At 45.7% G+C, this 13,112-nt stretch overlaps 1 protein-coding gene across 1 annotated transcript in view; it reads left to right on the top strand.

Moving 5' to 3' along the window:
* Armh3 (armadillo like helical domain containing 3) overlaps positions 1-13,112 on the top strand; it is a 175,499-nt gene that overhangs the window by 49,591 nt on the left and 112,796 nt on the right. Inside the window, exon 15 of the mRNA XM_037207348.1 lies at positions 2,210-2,298. Within this exon, the coding sequence (XP_037063243.1) occupies positions 2,210-2,298 (89 nt within the window). The remainder of the gene's footprint in view (positions 1-2,209; positions 2,299-13,112) is intronic.

The raw sequence follows: 13,112 nt of genomic DNA, 5'->3' as shown, positions 1-13,112 counted from the left end.
GGCCTGGAACTTGCCGTGCCACCAAGGATGACCTTGACTTTATGACCCTCCTGCCTTCACCTTTTGAGTGTTGAGATTACAGGCATGAGTCACCATGCCTAGTTTCAGAATTGGTGTTTCCATTAGCCTATGTTATATATATAATAATGGGTTTCATTATACTTTCATACTTGTACATAATATATTTCAATCGTATCCACTCTCCTCTCTCCCTTCCATTCCTGCTAATCTCCTTCCTCTTCTCAGCTCTTTCCTTCTAATTTCATATATTATGTGTGTGACTGTGCAAGTTACTTGTCTTGTTGCTGTGGCAAAATTCTCTGACAGAGTGACCTAAGGTCTTTTGGCTTACAGTTCCAGATGTAGGCGGTCCAGATGTATGGCAGCAAGGCTCATCAGTCAGGTGCATTCACAGTCAGGAAATACAGAGATGAATGTCAGTGCTCAGCTACCTTTCTCCGGAACCTCAGCCTGTGGAGTGCTGCAGCCCACTGTTAGATCTTCCACCTCCATTAAACTAATCTTGACAGTCTTTCACGGGGATGCTCACAGCCTAACCCAATCTAGCTGATCCTTCATAGGCTGACTCCAGATCTTGTTGACAATATTAGCCATCACAGTGGTTCAGAGTTTCATTGGACTTGTTTACAGGCATGGTGGTGACTGTTTACATGACCATTGGCTATACTGTTGCAGAAAATGTCTCTCATCAACTTCAAATAAATCCTTAGGGAGGAGTGCTTCCCCATGAGCCCCTCTCCTCAAATGGATTTTTTTTTTTTTCCAGACAGAGTTTCTCCGTGTAGCTTTAGTACCTGTCTTGGATCTCGCTCTGTAGCCCAGGCTGGCCCCGACCTCACAGATCTGCCGGGCTCTGCCTCCCGAGTGCATGGATAAAGGTGTGCACCACCACCACCCAGCTCCAAATGGATTTTTTTTCTTGTTAAATTAATTTATCATTGGTGTTTGTTTGCTTGTATGTCTGTATGTCAGATCTTGGAGTTACAGACAGTTGTGAACTGTCATGTGGGTGCTGGGAATTGAACCCAGGTCCTCTGGAAGAGTGGCTAGTACTCTTAATGGCTAAGCCATCTCTCCAGCCCCTCCAAACAGATTTTTTTAACGCAACTTAAAATACTTATTTTTATTTATGAGTGTATATCATGTGTGTGAGTGTATTTAGAGGCCAGAAGGCATCGGTCCTGGAGCTGGAGTCGTGGGCAGCTGTAAGCTGCTCTGTGTGGGTGCTGGTACTGAGTAGGGCCCTTTGGAAGAACAGCCAGCCTTGATACCTGCTGAGCCATCTCTTTAGCCCTGATTTTAATGTAAATAAAAATTAGGTTAGTTACAAGTTAAGTTTCTAAAATTGAGTTTGAGCTAGAGACTAAATGTTTTTTATGTTTTGTGCATTCCTTTCCTAAGATTTGTCTTGCCTGCATGTACACTTGTATACCACATGCATGCCTGGTATCCAGACGGGCCAGAAGATGTTGGTCCCCTGGAGCTGGAGTTACAGACAGCAGTGAGCTGCCATGTGGGTGCTGGGAACTGAACCCAGGTCCTCTGGAAGAGCCATCTCTAGCCCCTTCAGAAAAACAATTTTTTAAACCTTTTTTTATTCTCTGTGTGTGTCCCCAGTGGCTGTGCTGCGTGCACGTGAGCACATAATGTGAAGTTGGTTCCCTCCTTCTACCATGTAGGACGCAGGGATCAAACTCAGTTATCAGACTTGGCAACAAGTGCCTTTACTGATCAATGAGCCATTGCGCTGCCCTACCCACCCCACCCTTTTCCTTATTTGAGTCAGAATATCCCTGTGTAGCCCAGGTTGTCTCAGCCACTTGAGTGCTGAAACTACAGGAATTCACCACCATGCCCAGCCACATTCTGCGCTTGCTGTCATTAGAATAGTTGTGATGTCTCTTCCTCCCTGGAAGAGTACTCAGGGAAAGCCAGCAGTGGTACCCCATTCTAGGCCTCTAAGTGGTTGTAGCCCCATGGACATCACAAATTGTGTGTATGTGCGGGGAGTGTGGAGTTGTGTGTGTGAGAGACAGACAGACAAAAATTTGGCAGGATTGTCCTTTTTTGGTATGTGTGTATATTTGCCTTCAGTCTTAGTGACCCCAGCAAAGCTGCCTCCCCGAAGGGAGAGTACTGTGAGCTGTGCTGGACTCTGAGGCTCACCCGGCTTTTCTTTCTACCGCAGGCGGTGTGTCCAGGTCGTGCATAAACTGCTGTGTTACCAGAAGAAGTGTAGAGTTCGCCTGCACTATACCTGGCGGGAACTCTGGTCAGGTAATGGTCCTCCTTGAAATTGTTCTCCTCCTCAGTGCTTCATATGAACTCCTAGGCTTCGCTCAGACTAGTCTTTTCCTCCTTGCAGTTTGTTAGGATGATTCTATTTTCACTTACACTATTTATTTTTAACATTTCAGTCTTGTTTGAATCTAGACTTCAGCATGCTATGTAGTCCACAGTTTCTTTCCTGTTCCTTCTCGTTCTCTGCCCCCCCCCCTTTTTTCCCTTGAGTTCTAGGGCTAAAGACATAGCTTGGTAGAGTACTTGCCTAGCAAGCATAAGGCTCTGGATTTGATTTCTAGTCCTGAGAAAAAGGGAAAAGGAGAAAAAATCCAAGAAGAGGATATAATTTGTTAGCCAGACATAATGTCACAAAACTGTGATCCCAGCACTGGAGGGAGAAGCAAGTAGATCGCTGTGACTTCAAGGCCAGCCTGAGCTATATAGTGAGTTCCAGACCATCCTGTGCTGTGTAGTAAGACCCTGCCTTAAAAAACAAAACCAACCAAATAAAAATGTCTTGAATCTCAAAGATTCTGGCTTGTGTAGCAGCAAGGGGGAATCAGTGCAAACTTGGATTCTCACCCACTTCCATTTGGTAGCAGCATATGGACTGTGGGGAAGCGGCTGTGTGTTTCCTCAAGATGAGTAATCTCGGGGGGATGGCATTAGGAGGGTGGGGATGGGGCGGAGAGATAGGGGGACCCTGTTCTTTTGTTACATCTGGGTTATTACTGTTTACAGACTGTGTAGATGGCACCACTCCCCCGGGCCGGGCCAGAAACAAAACAGAAAATTACAGTGTTTACTTTTGTCTTTATATTCATTTGGTGACCCAGTAAAGTCACTGCCACCCCTGCATGCGGGAAGTGTCTCTTCTTTAGGGTACAATTACTGTGAGCCTGCCACCCTTTCTTTTGTGTGACTAAATTGGAGGTTTGGGGAAAGCAGAGACTGTTCTCTGAGGCAGTTGCTTGCTGATAGGTCCTGTGGCTTTGGTGACCCGAGGCTGTAATAGTTTTCTCCAGATGATTACAGATGAGTGGCTGCCCTACCATGGGGTGTTCCTCTGTATTCTGAACAGAGGAGAGTTGTTAGTGTCAGCCTTTGTAAGAAACAGGCCAGGAGCCCAGCCCCTTCCATGGAATTCATCTCCCTTGTTGTGACACATGGTTTCCTCCCAGCTGAATTTGGCTTTCTAAATTTAGTCCTCCATAATGGGAAGTAGAGATCTTTAATTAATGGATTAGCAAGGTTTTCAGCAGTTACTTTGTATGATGGTATAAGGGAGGGCAAGAGAACCACACTAATGGGGCAACAGTGGCAAGTTTAGTTGGAGTTTTAGGAAAGAAGAGGGTATTATGAGAGTTTGAAATTGAGGGCATGTCGGGAGAGATTGGAAGAGATTGAACTGACTGGGGTAGTTAGGTTTTGTGTGTGTGTGTGTGTGTGTGTGGGTCTGTGTGCACGAGCGCTATTTTGTTTGATACTGGTCTTGCTATGTAGCCCAGGCTATCCTTGAACTCAAGGCAGTCTTCCTGCCTCAGCCTCCCAAATGCTAGACTTAATAGGCATGTGCCACTCATACCTGTCAAGTTAGCTGAATGTAATTCTTTTTTTAATAACAGAAAGGACTCTTATTATTTTATATACATAATAATATAATTATAGAGCTCTGAAAGCCTAGCATGTAAAAGAAAATGCAAAACAGCACAAATGTGTGCATTTGGTGCAGTTATGGGCTGTAGAGCAGAGGCCGGTGCTTAGCATCTTAGCTGAGGTGAGTTACATGCAGCAGTTAGCAGTTCTGTGACAGCAGCTGCCTGCGGCTCCGGTGCTTGGTTCTCGGGAAGTAGTTCTCCTCCTCCTTCTTCCTCCTCCTCCTTCCTCCTCCTCCTTCTTCTTCCTCCTCCTTCCTCCTCCTCCTGCTCCTCCTCCTTCCTCCTTCTTCTTCCTCCTCCTCCTTCCTCCTCCTCTTTCTTCTTCTTCTTCTTCTTCTTCTTCTTCTTCTTCTTCTTTTCTTCTTCTTCTTCTTTTCTTCTTCTTCTTCTTCTTCTTCTTCTTCTTCTTCTTCTTCTTCTTCTTCTTCTTCTTCTTCTTCTTCTTCTTCTTCTTCTTCCCCCTTCCCCTTCCCCTTCCCCTTCCCCTTCCCCTTCTTCTCCTCCTCCTCCTTCTCTTTAGTTTCTTGACCGTTCTCACCTTGGCCTCTGTGGCCTGGCTATCTTTACCTCCCCCCCATCCTCTCGCTCACTGTCTGTCTCACTGTGCACTGCACACTGCTCTCTCCTCCCCCTCCTCTCACTCACTGTCTGTCTCACTGTGCACTGCACACTGCTCTCTCCTCCCCCTCCTCTCACTCACTGTCTGTCTCACTGTGCACTGCACACTGTTCTCTCCTCCCCCGTCCTCTCACTCACTGTCTCACTGTGCACTGCACACTGCTCTCCCCTCCCCATCCTCTCACTGTCTATCTCACTGTGCACTGCACACTGCTCTCTCCTACCACTCCCCTCTCACTCACTGTCTGTCTCACCATGCACTGCACACTGCTCTCCCCTCCCCCATCCTCTCGCTCACTGTCTGTCTCACTGTGCACTGCACACTGCTCTCTCCTCCCCCTCCTCTCACTCACTGTCTCACTGTGCACTGCACACTGCTCTCTCCTCCCCCTCCTCTCACTGTCTGTCTCACTGTGCACTGCACACTGCTCTCCCCCCCCGTCCTCTCACTCACTGTCTCACTGTGCACTGCACACTGCTCTCCCCCCCCGTCCTCTCACTGTCTGTCTCACTGTGCACTGCACACTGCTCTCTCCCCCCCGTCCTCTCACTCACTGTGCACTGCACACTGCTCTCCCCTCCCCGTCCTCTCACTCACTGTCTCACTGTGCACTGCACACTGCTCTCTCCCCCCGTCCTCTCACTGTCTGTCTCACTGTGCACTGCACACTGCTCTCTCCCCCCGTCCTCTCACTCACTGTCTCACTGTGCACTGCACACTGCTCTCCCCTCCCCGTCCTCTCACTGTCTGTCTGTCTCACCGTGCACTGCACACTGCTCTCCCCTCCCCCATCCTCTTGCTCACTGTCTGTCTCACTGTGCACTGCACACTGCTCTCCCCTCCCCCCATCCTCTCACTCACTGTCTGTCTCACTGTGCACTGCACACTGCTCTCTCCCCCCGTCCTCTCACTGTCTGTCTCACTGTGCACTGCACACTGCTCTCTCCCCCCGTCCTCTCACTCACTGTCTCACTGTGCACTGCACACTGCTCTCCACCCCCCCCCCCGTCCTCTCACTGTCTGTCTGTCTCACTGTGCACTGCACACTGCTCTCTCTCCCTCCCCCTGTTTTCCTCGTGTCTCTCAGGCTCCTGATTGTTCTCCAACGTCCATTTCATATTTCTTGTCACCACTTTCTTTTTATTTATTATTCATTCGTTTATTTATTTATTTATTGGTTTTTGGAGACAGGGTTTCTCTATGTAGTCCTGGAACTCGCTCTATAAACCAGGCTGGCCTTGAACTCAGAGATCTACACGAAGGAGGGTAAAAACCATTACCCAAATTCTTTTAGTATAATTAAGCGAGCTTTATTTTCTGTCAGACAGGGTTGTCTCCCTAAAGTGGGGTTTGAAAGAGCCGCATTGAGCATAGGAGAAGGTGGACTGAGAGACCTCCAAAACCGCATGGCTGGAGGATTTCCAAGGGTTCGGTGAAGTTTTGGTTATGTAGGAACTTGATCGGACATCTCAAACTTATTTGTCAGAACATCTTATTCTATCAGGTGGAGGTCAGGATGTAGGCTGTGGAACATGCCAAATTCCAGAACATGGAACAAGACCTGGTCAAATTAAGTTTTGTAGAAAATAGGAATGAACTTATATTGACTCGTAGAAAGATGGCTTCTAATCTTAAGATGGAGTCCGGCAGGCCCTCACTGTCTGCGTCTGCCTCCCAAGTGCAGGCATTGTCTGAGTATTTCACTGTAGCTGGTGGACTCAGCATTTTGCCAACCTAGTTAGTAACTTATGAAGAAAAACCGTTCTTTTTTTTTTTTTTTTTTTTTTTTTTTTCCGAGACAAAGTTTCTCTGTGTAGTCCTGGCTGTTCTGGATCTCTCTCTGTAGACCAGGCTGGCTTTGAACTCACAGAGATCTGCCTGCCTCTGCCTCCCGAGTGCTGGGACTAAAGGCGTGAGCCGCCACCGCCGGCGAAAAACCATTCTTGATCCGGTGTCGTTAGTTGACTTCATGTCTTTGAGAACTTGTGTCATGGTCTGTGATCATGTGCTGTTCGTCTGTGATCCTGCATGGTCTGCAGTCCTGACGTGTTAAAGACAGGTGTGCTGCAGAATCAGTGAGGCCTGGATGCCTGCTTGTTCCTGAGGTGTGGACGTTTGTCTTAGAGGCTTCTGCCAGTGAGGCTAGATTCCTTCCTTTCTTTTGTAAAAGTCACATTCATTTATTTATTTGTTGTTGCTGCACATTACCCTTGTGACGATAAGAGGACAATTTACTAGAATCAGTTATCACCTTCCACTGTGGGGGACCCAGGGATAGAATTCAAGTTGTCAGGCTTGGTGGCAAGCGCCTTTACCCTCTGAGCCCTCCTTTTCTTATAGTGACCGAGTGAGCTCTCCTGTAACTGGTTCTGTGTGTTTGTACATGGAGTGCACAGTGAGATGAAGAGCGGCAGGTGCTAAGGAAAGCTGCAAAATCCGACGCTCCATGCAGTGCAGTTAGAGCCCGTAGTAATATATAATACTGCGTTCAGTGAATACAAGTGTGGCTGAGCCGGAGCCACCCACTCCTTGGCTGGCACTACCCTCATATGTCGGAATGCCCATGTTTTCATTCTCTTTGCCTTCTAGATTTATGGATTTGAGGGAGGTGTGTGAAACTCATCGTGGCAAATATACCAATGGAAAATGCTTGCCCATATATGTGTTGTGAATTATAAATGGATTTTATTTATAAATAAGAGTGTAAGGCGTGTAAGGTTAAACTGAACAGTCAGAAACCCTTGAGCTTATAGAAGACATTCAGATAGGGTTCAGGCACCTTCTGTGTTTGGTTGTGGGCATTCAGTGTCACTGTACTCCTTGAGTGCTGATTTTTATTTCTGGGGTTGCTCTTTGTTTAGGGGGAAAATTTCCAGAAGTCTTCAAAATTCCTAAAATGAATTTCCAAAAGAGTAGATGCTGGAGAGGAAAGGCCCACTGTGTTAGCGGTCCTGGTCCCAGTTGGTACCTTTTCTGCTTTACACATACACACCCTGACCCGGTCCCTGCTGCCACCTGTTTGTACAATGACTGTTGCCATGGTATCTGAGTATGCAGGAGGAGGTTTGAGCTCATTGCAAAGGAATATGGAAGAAGGAAGTCCTGTTTGTCTGCTTGCCCTTATTTTTAGGAACCATTATTTCCCCCGAAGATGTAGAAGCTTGGGAACTCTCTTCTGACCTTTAAATGCCAGTCTCTGAGCAAGAGCTTTTCTGAAACTCATCTCTGATGAAGACAGAAAATGAGGTTTGGAGATGAGCGCCTAATGAGACAGTTCTTTATCTTTGAAACTGAAATGAAAGCAGGGCTCTGTGTGTTCACAAGGTGTCCGTTTGTGTGTATATGCTACATACAGTTTCAAGGAGTTCCTGAACCCTGTGAGGCTTAGCCATGATCTCATATGGAAAAAAACAATCACTGCTCTGACTTTATGTTCCATACCTTCCCAATGAACTCTTTTCCCACTGGGTAGCCCAGTGTCTGGGTAAGCTTGTTTTCCTGATCATGCTGCTTCCTGTGGGGACTCGTAGCACCGCTTTCTCTCTGAACCTTTTTTTTTTTTTTTTTTTTTGGTAAAAGGGCTTCACTTTGTAGTACTGGATGACCTGGAACTCACTACGTTGACCAGAATGGCCTCAAACTCACACAAGTTTGCCTCTGCCTCCTGAGTTCTAGGATTAGAAGCATGCGCAACAACACCCAGCTTATGGAGGCTAATATTTTTCATTGTCTCTAACTTCCGTTTGTCCCTGTGGCACTTTGAGCAAATTTTTATTTTATTTATTTATTTATTTATTTATTTATTTATTTATTTATTTATTTATTTATTTTTGGTTTTTTGAGACAGGGTTTCTCTATAGCTTTGGAGCCTGTCCTGGAACTCACTGTGTAGATCAGGCTGGCCTCGAACTCACAGAAATCCACTTGGCTCTGCCTCCCGAGTGCTGGGATTAAAGGCGTGCACCACCATGCCTGGCTACTTTGGGCAATTTATGTATTTATTTATTTATTTATTTATTTATTTATTTATTTATTTATTTATTTATTTATTTATAGTTTCATGTAGTCCATTGTGTGTGTTCTGGGACTTGAACCTGGGTCCTCTGGAAGAAGCATTCTTAACCACTGAGCTAGCTCTCCAGCCCACACTGCATGGCTTTTAATAGAGACTTAGAAGACATTTGAATGAATATATAAATAAAAATAAATAAATTCTCAAATGACAGTGTAGACTTCAGCACAATGTTGTGTTTCTATTTTAAAGCAACAGCAATAATAATAGAACTCTGTAACATGATTGCTATAATGTTTCTGATGCGATGCCTCAGTATCTTTGGATAGGATCAACCCTCTGACTTTGATTTATTTGAGTCATCGAGGTGCAAAGGGAATGCAGAGAATTCTCTTCTCTTTGTGTATTTCTTCCTTATCCACAGATGAACAGATTACTTTTAACCAAGTAAAAAGGGAAACTCTGATGACTTCTAAGCCATTAAGCAAAGGATAAGCAGAGTGTTTAAAGAGAAGCTTGCCGTTGTTGGAAAGGGAGCTACTTGAACAGAGCCTCCTGGAGACAGCTTATTTTACTTCCACTGTAGGCAGAAGGGGCAGTGGGAAAGCAGCTTGCATCTAAATATGTGGCTTCCACAGTCTGAAAACACGCTGTAAAGGCAGATTTATGCTGGTACTTTCTCTTCAGCATTTGTCTGTAGCTCCCGGTCCGTACCCTTGCACTCGGCCGTGTGGCAGGATGGTAAGCCCTTCATTACTTGTGTCTCTATTGATTGGGAAAGGGAGTGGAGATCAGAGCATTAACTAACTTACTAAGGATTGTGGAGCCAGACACCAAACAGCCATGGTTGGAATTTAGAGTTCCTGACTTCAATGCTCAGATGTAGATCACTAGGCAACATTTGCCTCCCTGCAGGAAGAAAGGTCCCAAAGCCCCCAAAACAATCTGTTCAGCTTCACTGTGCTAAATAGCATCCCAAGCATTTTCAGCTTTGCAAAGGGAAATTGTACATGGCCTGACCTTTTAGCTACTACTGGGAAACATGGAACACCCAGAGAGTGTCACAGTTTTCCGGATCCAGCTGGCTTTCTCATCACTGGCAGAACCTGTGCCTTCATGGTTAGGAACAGTTTGAGGGTAGGAATTGAGAGTCTGTTGGAAGCTGTATTGTGGTGTTACACAGGACTGATTTTTTTTTTTTTTAAGAGAAAAACTGATTTGATGTATAGCATTGTCTGGCAATTCCGATGTAGGTATAGCTTTGGAAGTTTGACAACCCTTCCTGATGTGTAGATACTTACCTTCGAACCTTTAATTATCTGCTTCTTTTGGTTTAGTTTATTTTTTAAACTGTAATTTGATGTAATTATAGACTTACAGGAAGTTGCAAAAATATAAAGTATACCTTTCACCCAGTTTCCTCTAAAGGTAACATCTCATACAGCTATTGCCTCTTTTAGTTTTGAAGAGGTTATGCAAGTGGGAAAGAATATAGCATGCTTGTCAAAATGATCTAATCCCAGCGGTCAGGAAGAGGGGGCAGGAAGGACAGAATTCAAGGGGCTCAGTGTCCAGAGGAGTCAAGAGGAAACAAGGCATCCCAGCGTCTGCGAGGCAGAGGTAGGTGGATCTCTGAGTTCAAGGCCAGCCTGGTCTACAGAGTGACTTCCAGGATGGCCAGGGATATGCAGAGAAACCCTATCTCAAAAAAAAGAAAAGGGGGAAAAAAAAGGAGAAAAAGATTTTCACATAAAAGGTCCAAAAGAGCCAAAATTACTCTTTGTTCCTTTCTTTGTGCAGGAAAGTCTCTTCATATGGAGAGAAGGTCAACTTCCACAGGATGCCGATCAGCATCTTGTCAAGGTCCTGGGGTGGGGAAGGAGCAGCTGCTTTGGTTGCTCTGCCTACACTAGTTGACTTGTTCTAGAGGGAGACAGAGTTCAGCTTGATAAGGTGTCGTCCTTCCACCCCGAGCGAGACAGGTCTGATAGTGGCCTTCCTGTAGTCTGGGAGACAGTCAAGTTCTTGGTCCCTGAGCAGATGGTTAATGTGGACATGGTCTGTTACATTGGCTGTTACATTTTTTTTTTCTTTGCTTTTTTTTTTTTTTTTTTTTTTTTTTTTTGGTTTTTCGAGACAGGGTTTCTCTGTGTAGCTTTGCGCCTTTCCTGGAACTCACTCTGTAGACCAGGCTGGCCTCAAACTCACAGAGATCCACCTGCCTCTGCCTCCCTGAGTGCTGGGATTAAAGGTGTATGCCACCACCGCCCGGCTGGCTGTTAAATTTTATAGAGTGAGTTTGGGTACCACTCAGTTAGACAGTGTTGGGTAAAAGAAACCGGAACTGTAGGTGGTAGGTAGTTCCTGAGCCTGCTTAGTTACGGGTAGCTGCACAGAGATCCTACATTTCCCAAGTCTAGGCTCAGATACACTTTCTCTTCCTGTCGGCTCCTCCCCTCTTTCTTTTCCTCTCCTTTTTTCGTTTTTAAAGGGTTTAACATTTTTTCTTATGTCTGTGAGAGTTTTGCCTGCATGTGAGTTTGTACACTGTGTGTGTGCAGTGCTGGTGGACCCCGGAAAAGGCATCAGATCCTCTGGGACAGGAGTTACTGAAGGTTGTGTGCTGCCCTGTGGGTATTGAGAATGAAACCTAACCCTGGAAGAGCAGCTTGTGCTCATAACGGCTGTGTTCTCTCCAGCCTCGCTTTAGTTATTTTTGAGACAGGGTTTTGCTAGGTGGTCCAGGCCTGCCTGGAGTCAGTATATAGCCCAGCTGTCCCCCATTGGTAATCAACTCTTGCCTCAGCTTCCCTAGTGCTAGAGTTCTAGATGTACATATAGGCTGAGTCTGGGAAGTTTAATTTAAAAGGTTCCTTTTCATGATGAAGAAGGAGGTGGGTGGTAATGGGAAGGCTGCATCTTACCCAAGTAAATGGGGAATGGGAAATGACTGAGAACGTTATCTTCCCTTTCAGAAGACACACATTCATAGCAGGGAAACGGAGAAATGTGACTTCCATTTAAAGGAAGGCTGGCTCTACTTTGTGCTCAGCTAGAGGGTTGTGGAATCTTCGGGCAGTACAGGCTACTGCCTTGTGTTTTCTGTTCTCCGTGGCACTTAGAGCCATTTCATTTGATGTTTGATTCTTTTGCTGCTGCATTTGCAGCTGTCTTTCTGAACCACTTTGTTGATTGACAGTGAGCCTGCTGATCACTGCCAGTGTTGCTGGGTGATTGGTGATTTTCTCCGGGATGCTGCAATTGACTGGAGTTTATGGGGTCTCCAAGGATTTGGTGGCTTTAGCTTGTTTACACTAGTGTTATTTCTAGCTTTTCCTTGACTTCTTTCTTAAGCAAGTTAGATGCCAATACTTCTTGTCTATTGGTCACTGTGAAATTATGCATCTCCCTAATGAACAGGCTGTGATTTGGGTTCAGTAGGGTCTAAGTCTTGTCTTACCATTTTATCTTTCCTCTTCATTGTATGCAAAAGCAACTCAAACAGACAGCTCTCTCTGACTAGTTTCTTTCTTTTTATTTTACTTTGCTGTCCTGGAACTCACTCTGTAGCCCAGGCTGGCCTTGATCTTGGAGATCCACCAGCCCCTGCCTCCCAAATGCTGGGATTAAAGACGTGACACATCCTACACCCCCCCCCCATCCCCCCAATCTGGCCAGTTTCTTTAGAAACACTTATTTGTGCTGGGCTGGAGTCTGTCTCCTTCCTGTTTTTAATTTTATTTAAATGGCATTCACTTGGATTTTACAATTAAGCCTCCCCTCCCCTTTCCTTCTCTAAGGCAGGTGGCTGAGCCACTGTTCAGTTGAGTCTCCTGGCGCTGGCTTGTGGTGTTTTTTTTTTTTTTTTTTTTTTGCACCTGGTTTGCCCTCCATGTGGGGGACAGGGTTTAGTCCTGAACAAGTTCCTGTATCCATTATTCATTTACTCCTACATGGCAACACAGTCTGTTGCTATCTTCTTTCCCTCCCCCTGAATCCAGAGCAGGATAGAAACAAATCTGGGGAAGTCCTCTCTGTGTAGGGCACATGAAAGCCAAGAACAGCTCAGCAAATAGAGAGCCTTGTTCTGTGCGTTCAGTGATGGGAGCCTGTGGAAGGTGTTAAGATGCTCAGGTGGGTGGTCCTGAACCCTCTTTTGGATATTAGATTGGTTGCTGCTGCCTCCAGGAATTGACTAGGGCTTTAAGGAATTACCACATTACTTAGTCTTGGCTCAGTGTTCTAGAGCCTGGACACGCTGTATGTTCTGCACAATGCTATGGCACTGTTTATGGAATACGATGCACACAACTCACTAGAAGGGAACATAGGCTGACGCAAGGGATGAGACAGCTAGTTGCCTCCAGCAGTGTCAGAGAGGCAGCAGTTGGTACCAGTTTCTGGACAGAAGCCCAGAAACCAAAATTCCAAGGGCTCTTGTAGAAAACAACTTTCTGAAGAACAAATGAGTGTATTAGAAGCACTCACTTCCTTCAATGATATACATTGCTTCTTTAAA

Source organism: Peromyscus leucopus, chromosome 1 (genome assembly GCF_004664715.2).
Source record: "Peromyscus leucopus breed LL Stock chromosome 1, UCI_PerLeu_2.1, whole genome shotgun sequence".
Classification (NCBI taxonomy): domain Eukaryota; kingdom Metazoa; phylum Chordata; class Mammalia; order Rodentia; family Cricetidae; genus Peromyscus; species Peromyscus leucopus.
This window is presented reverse-complemented; position numbering and strand designations above follow the sequence as displayed.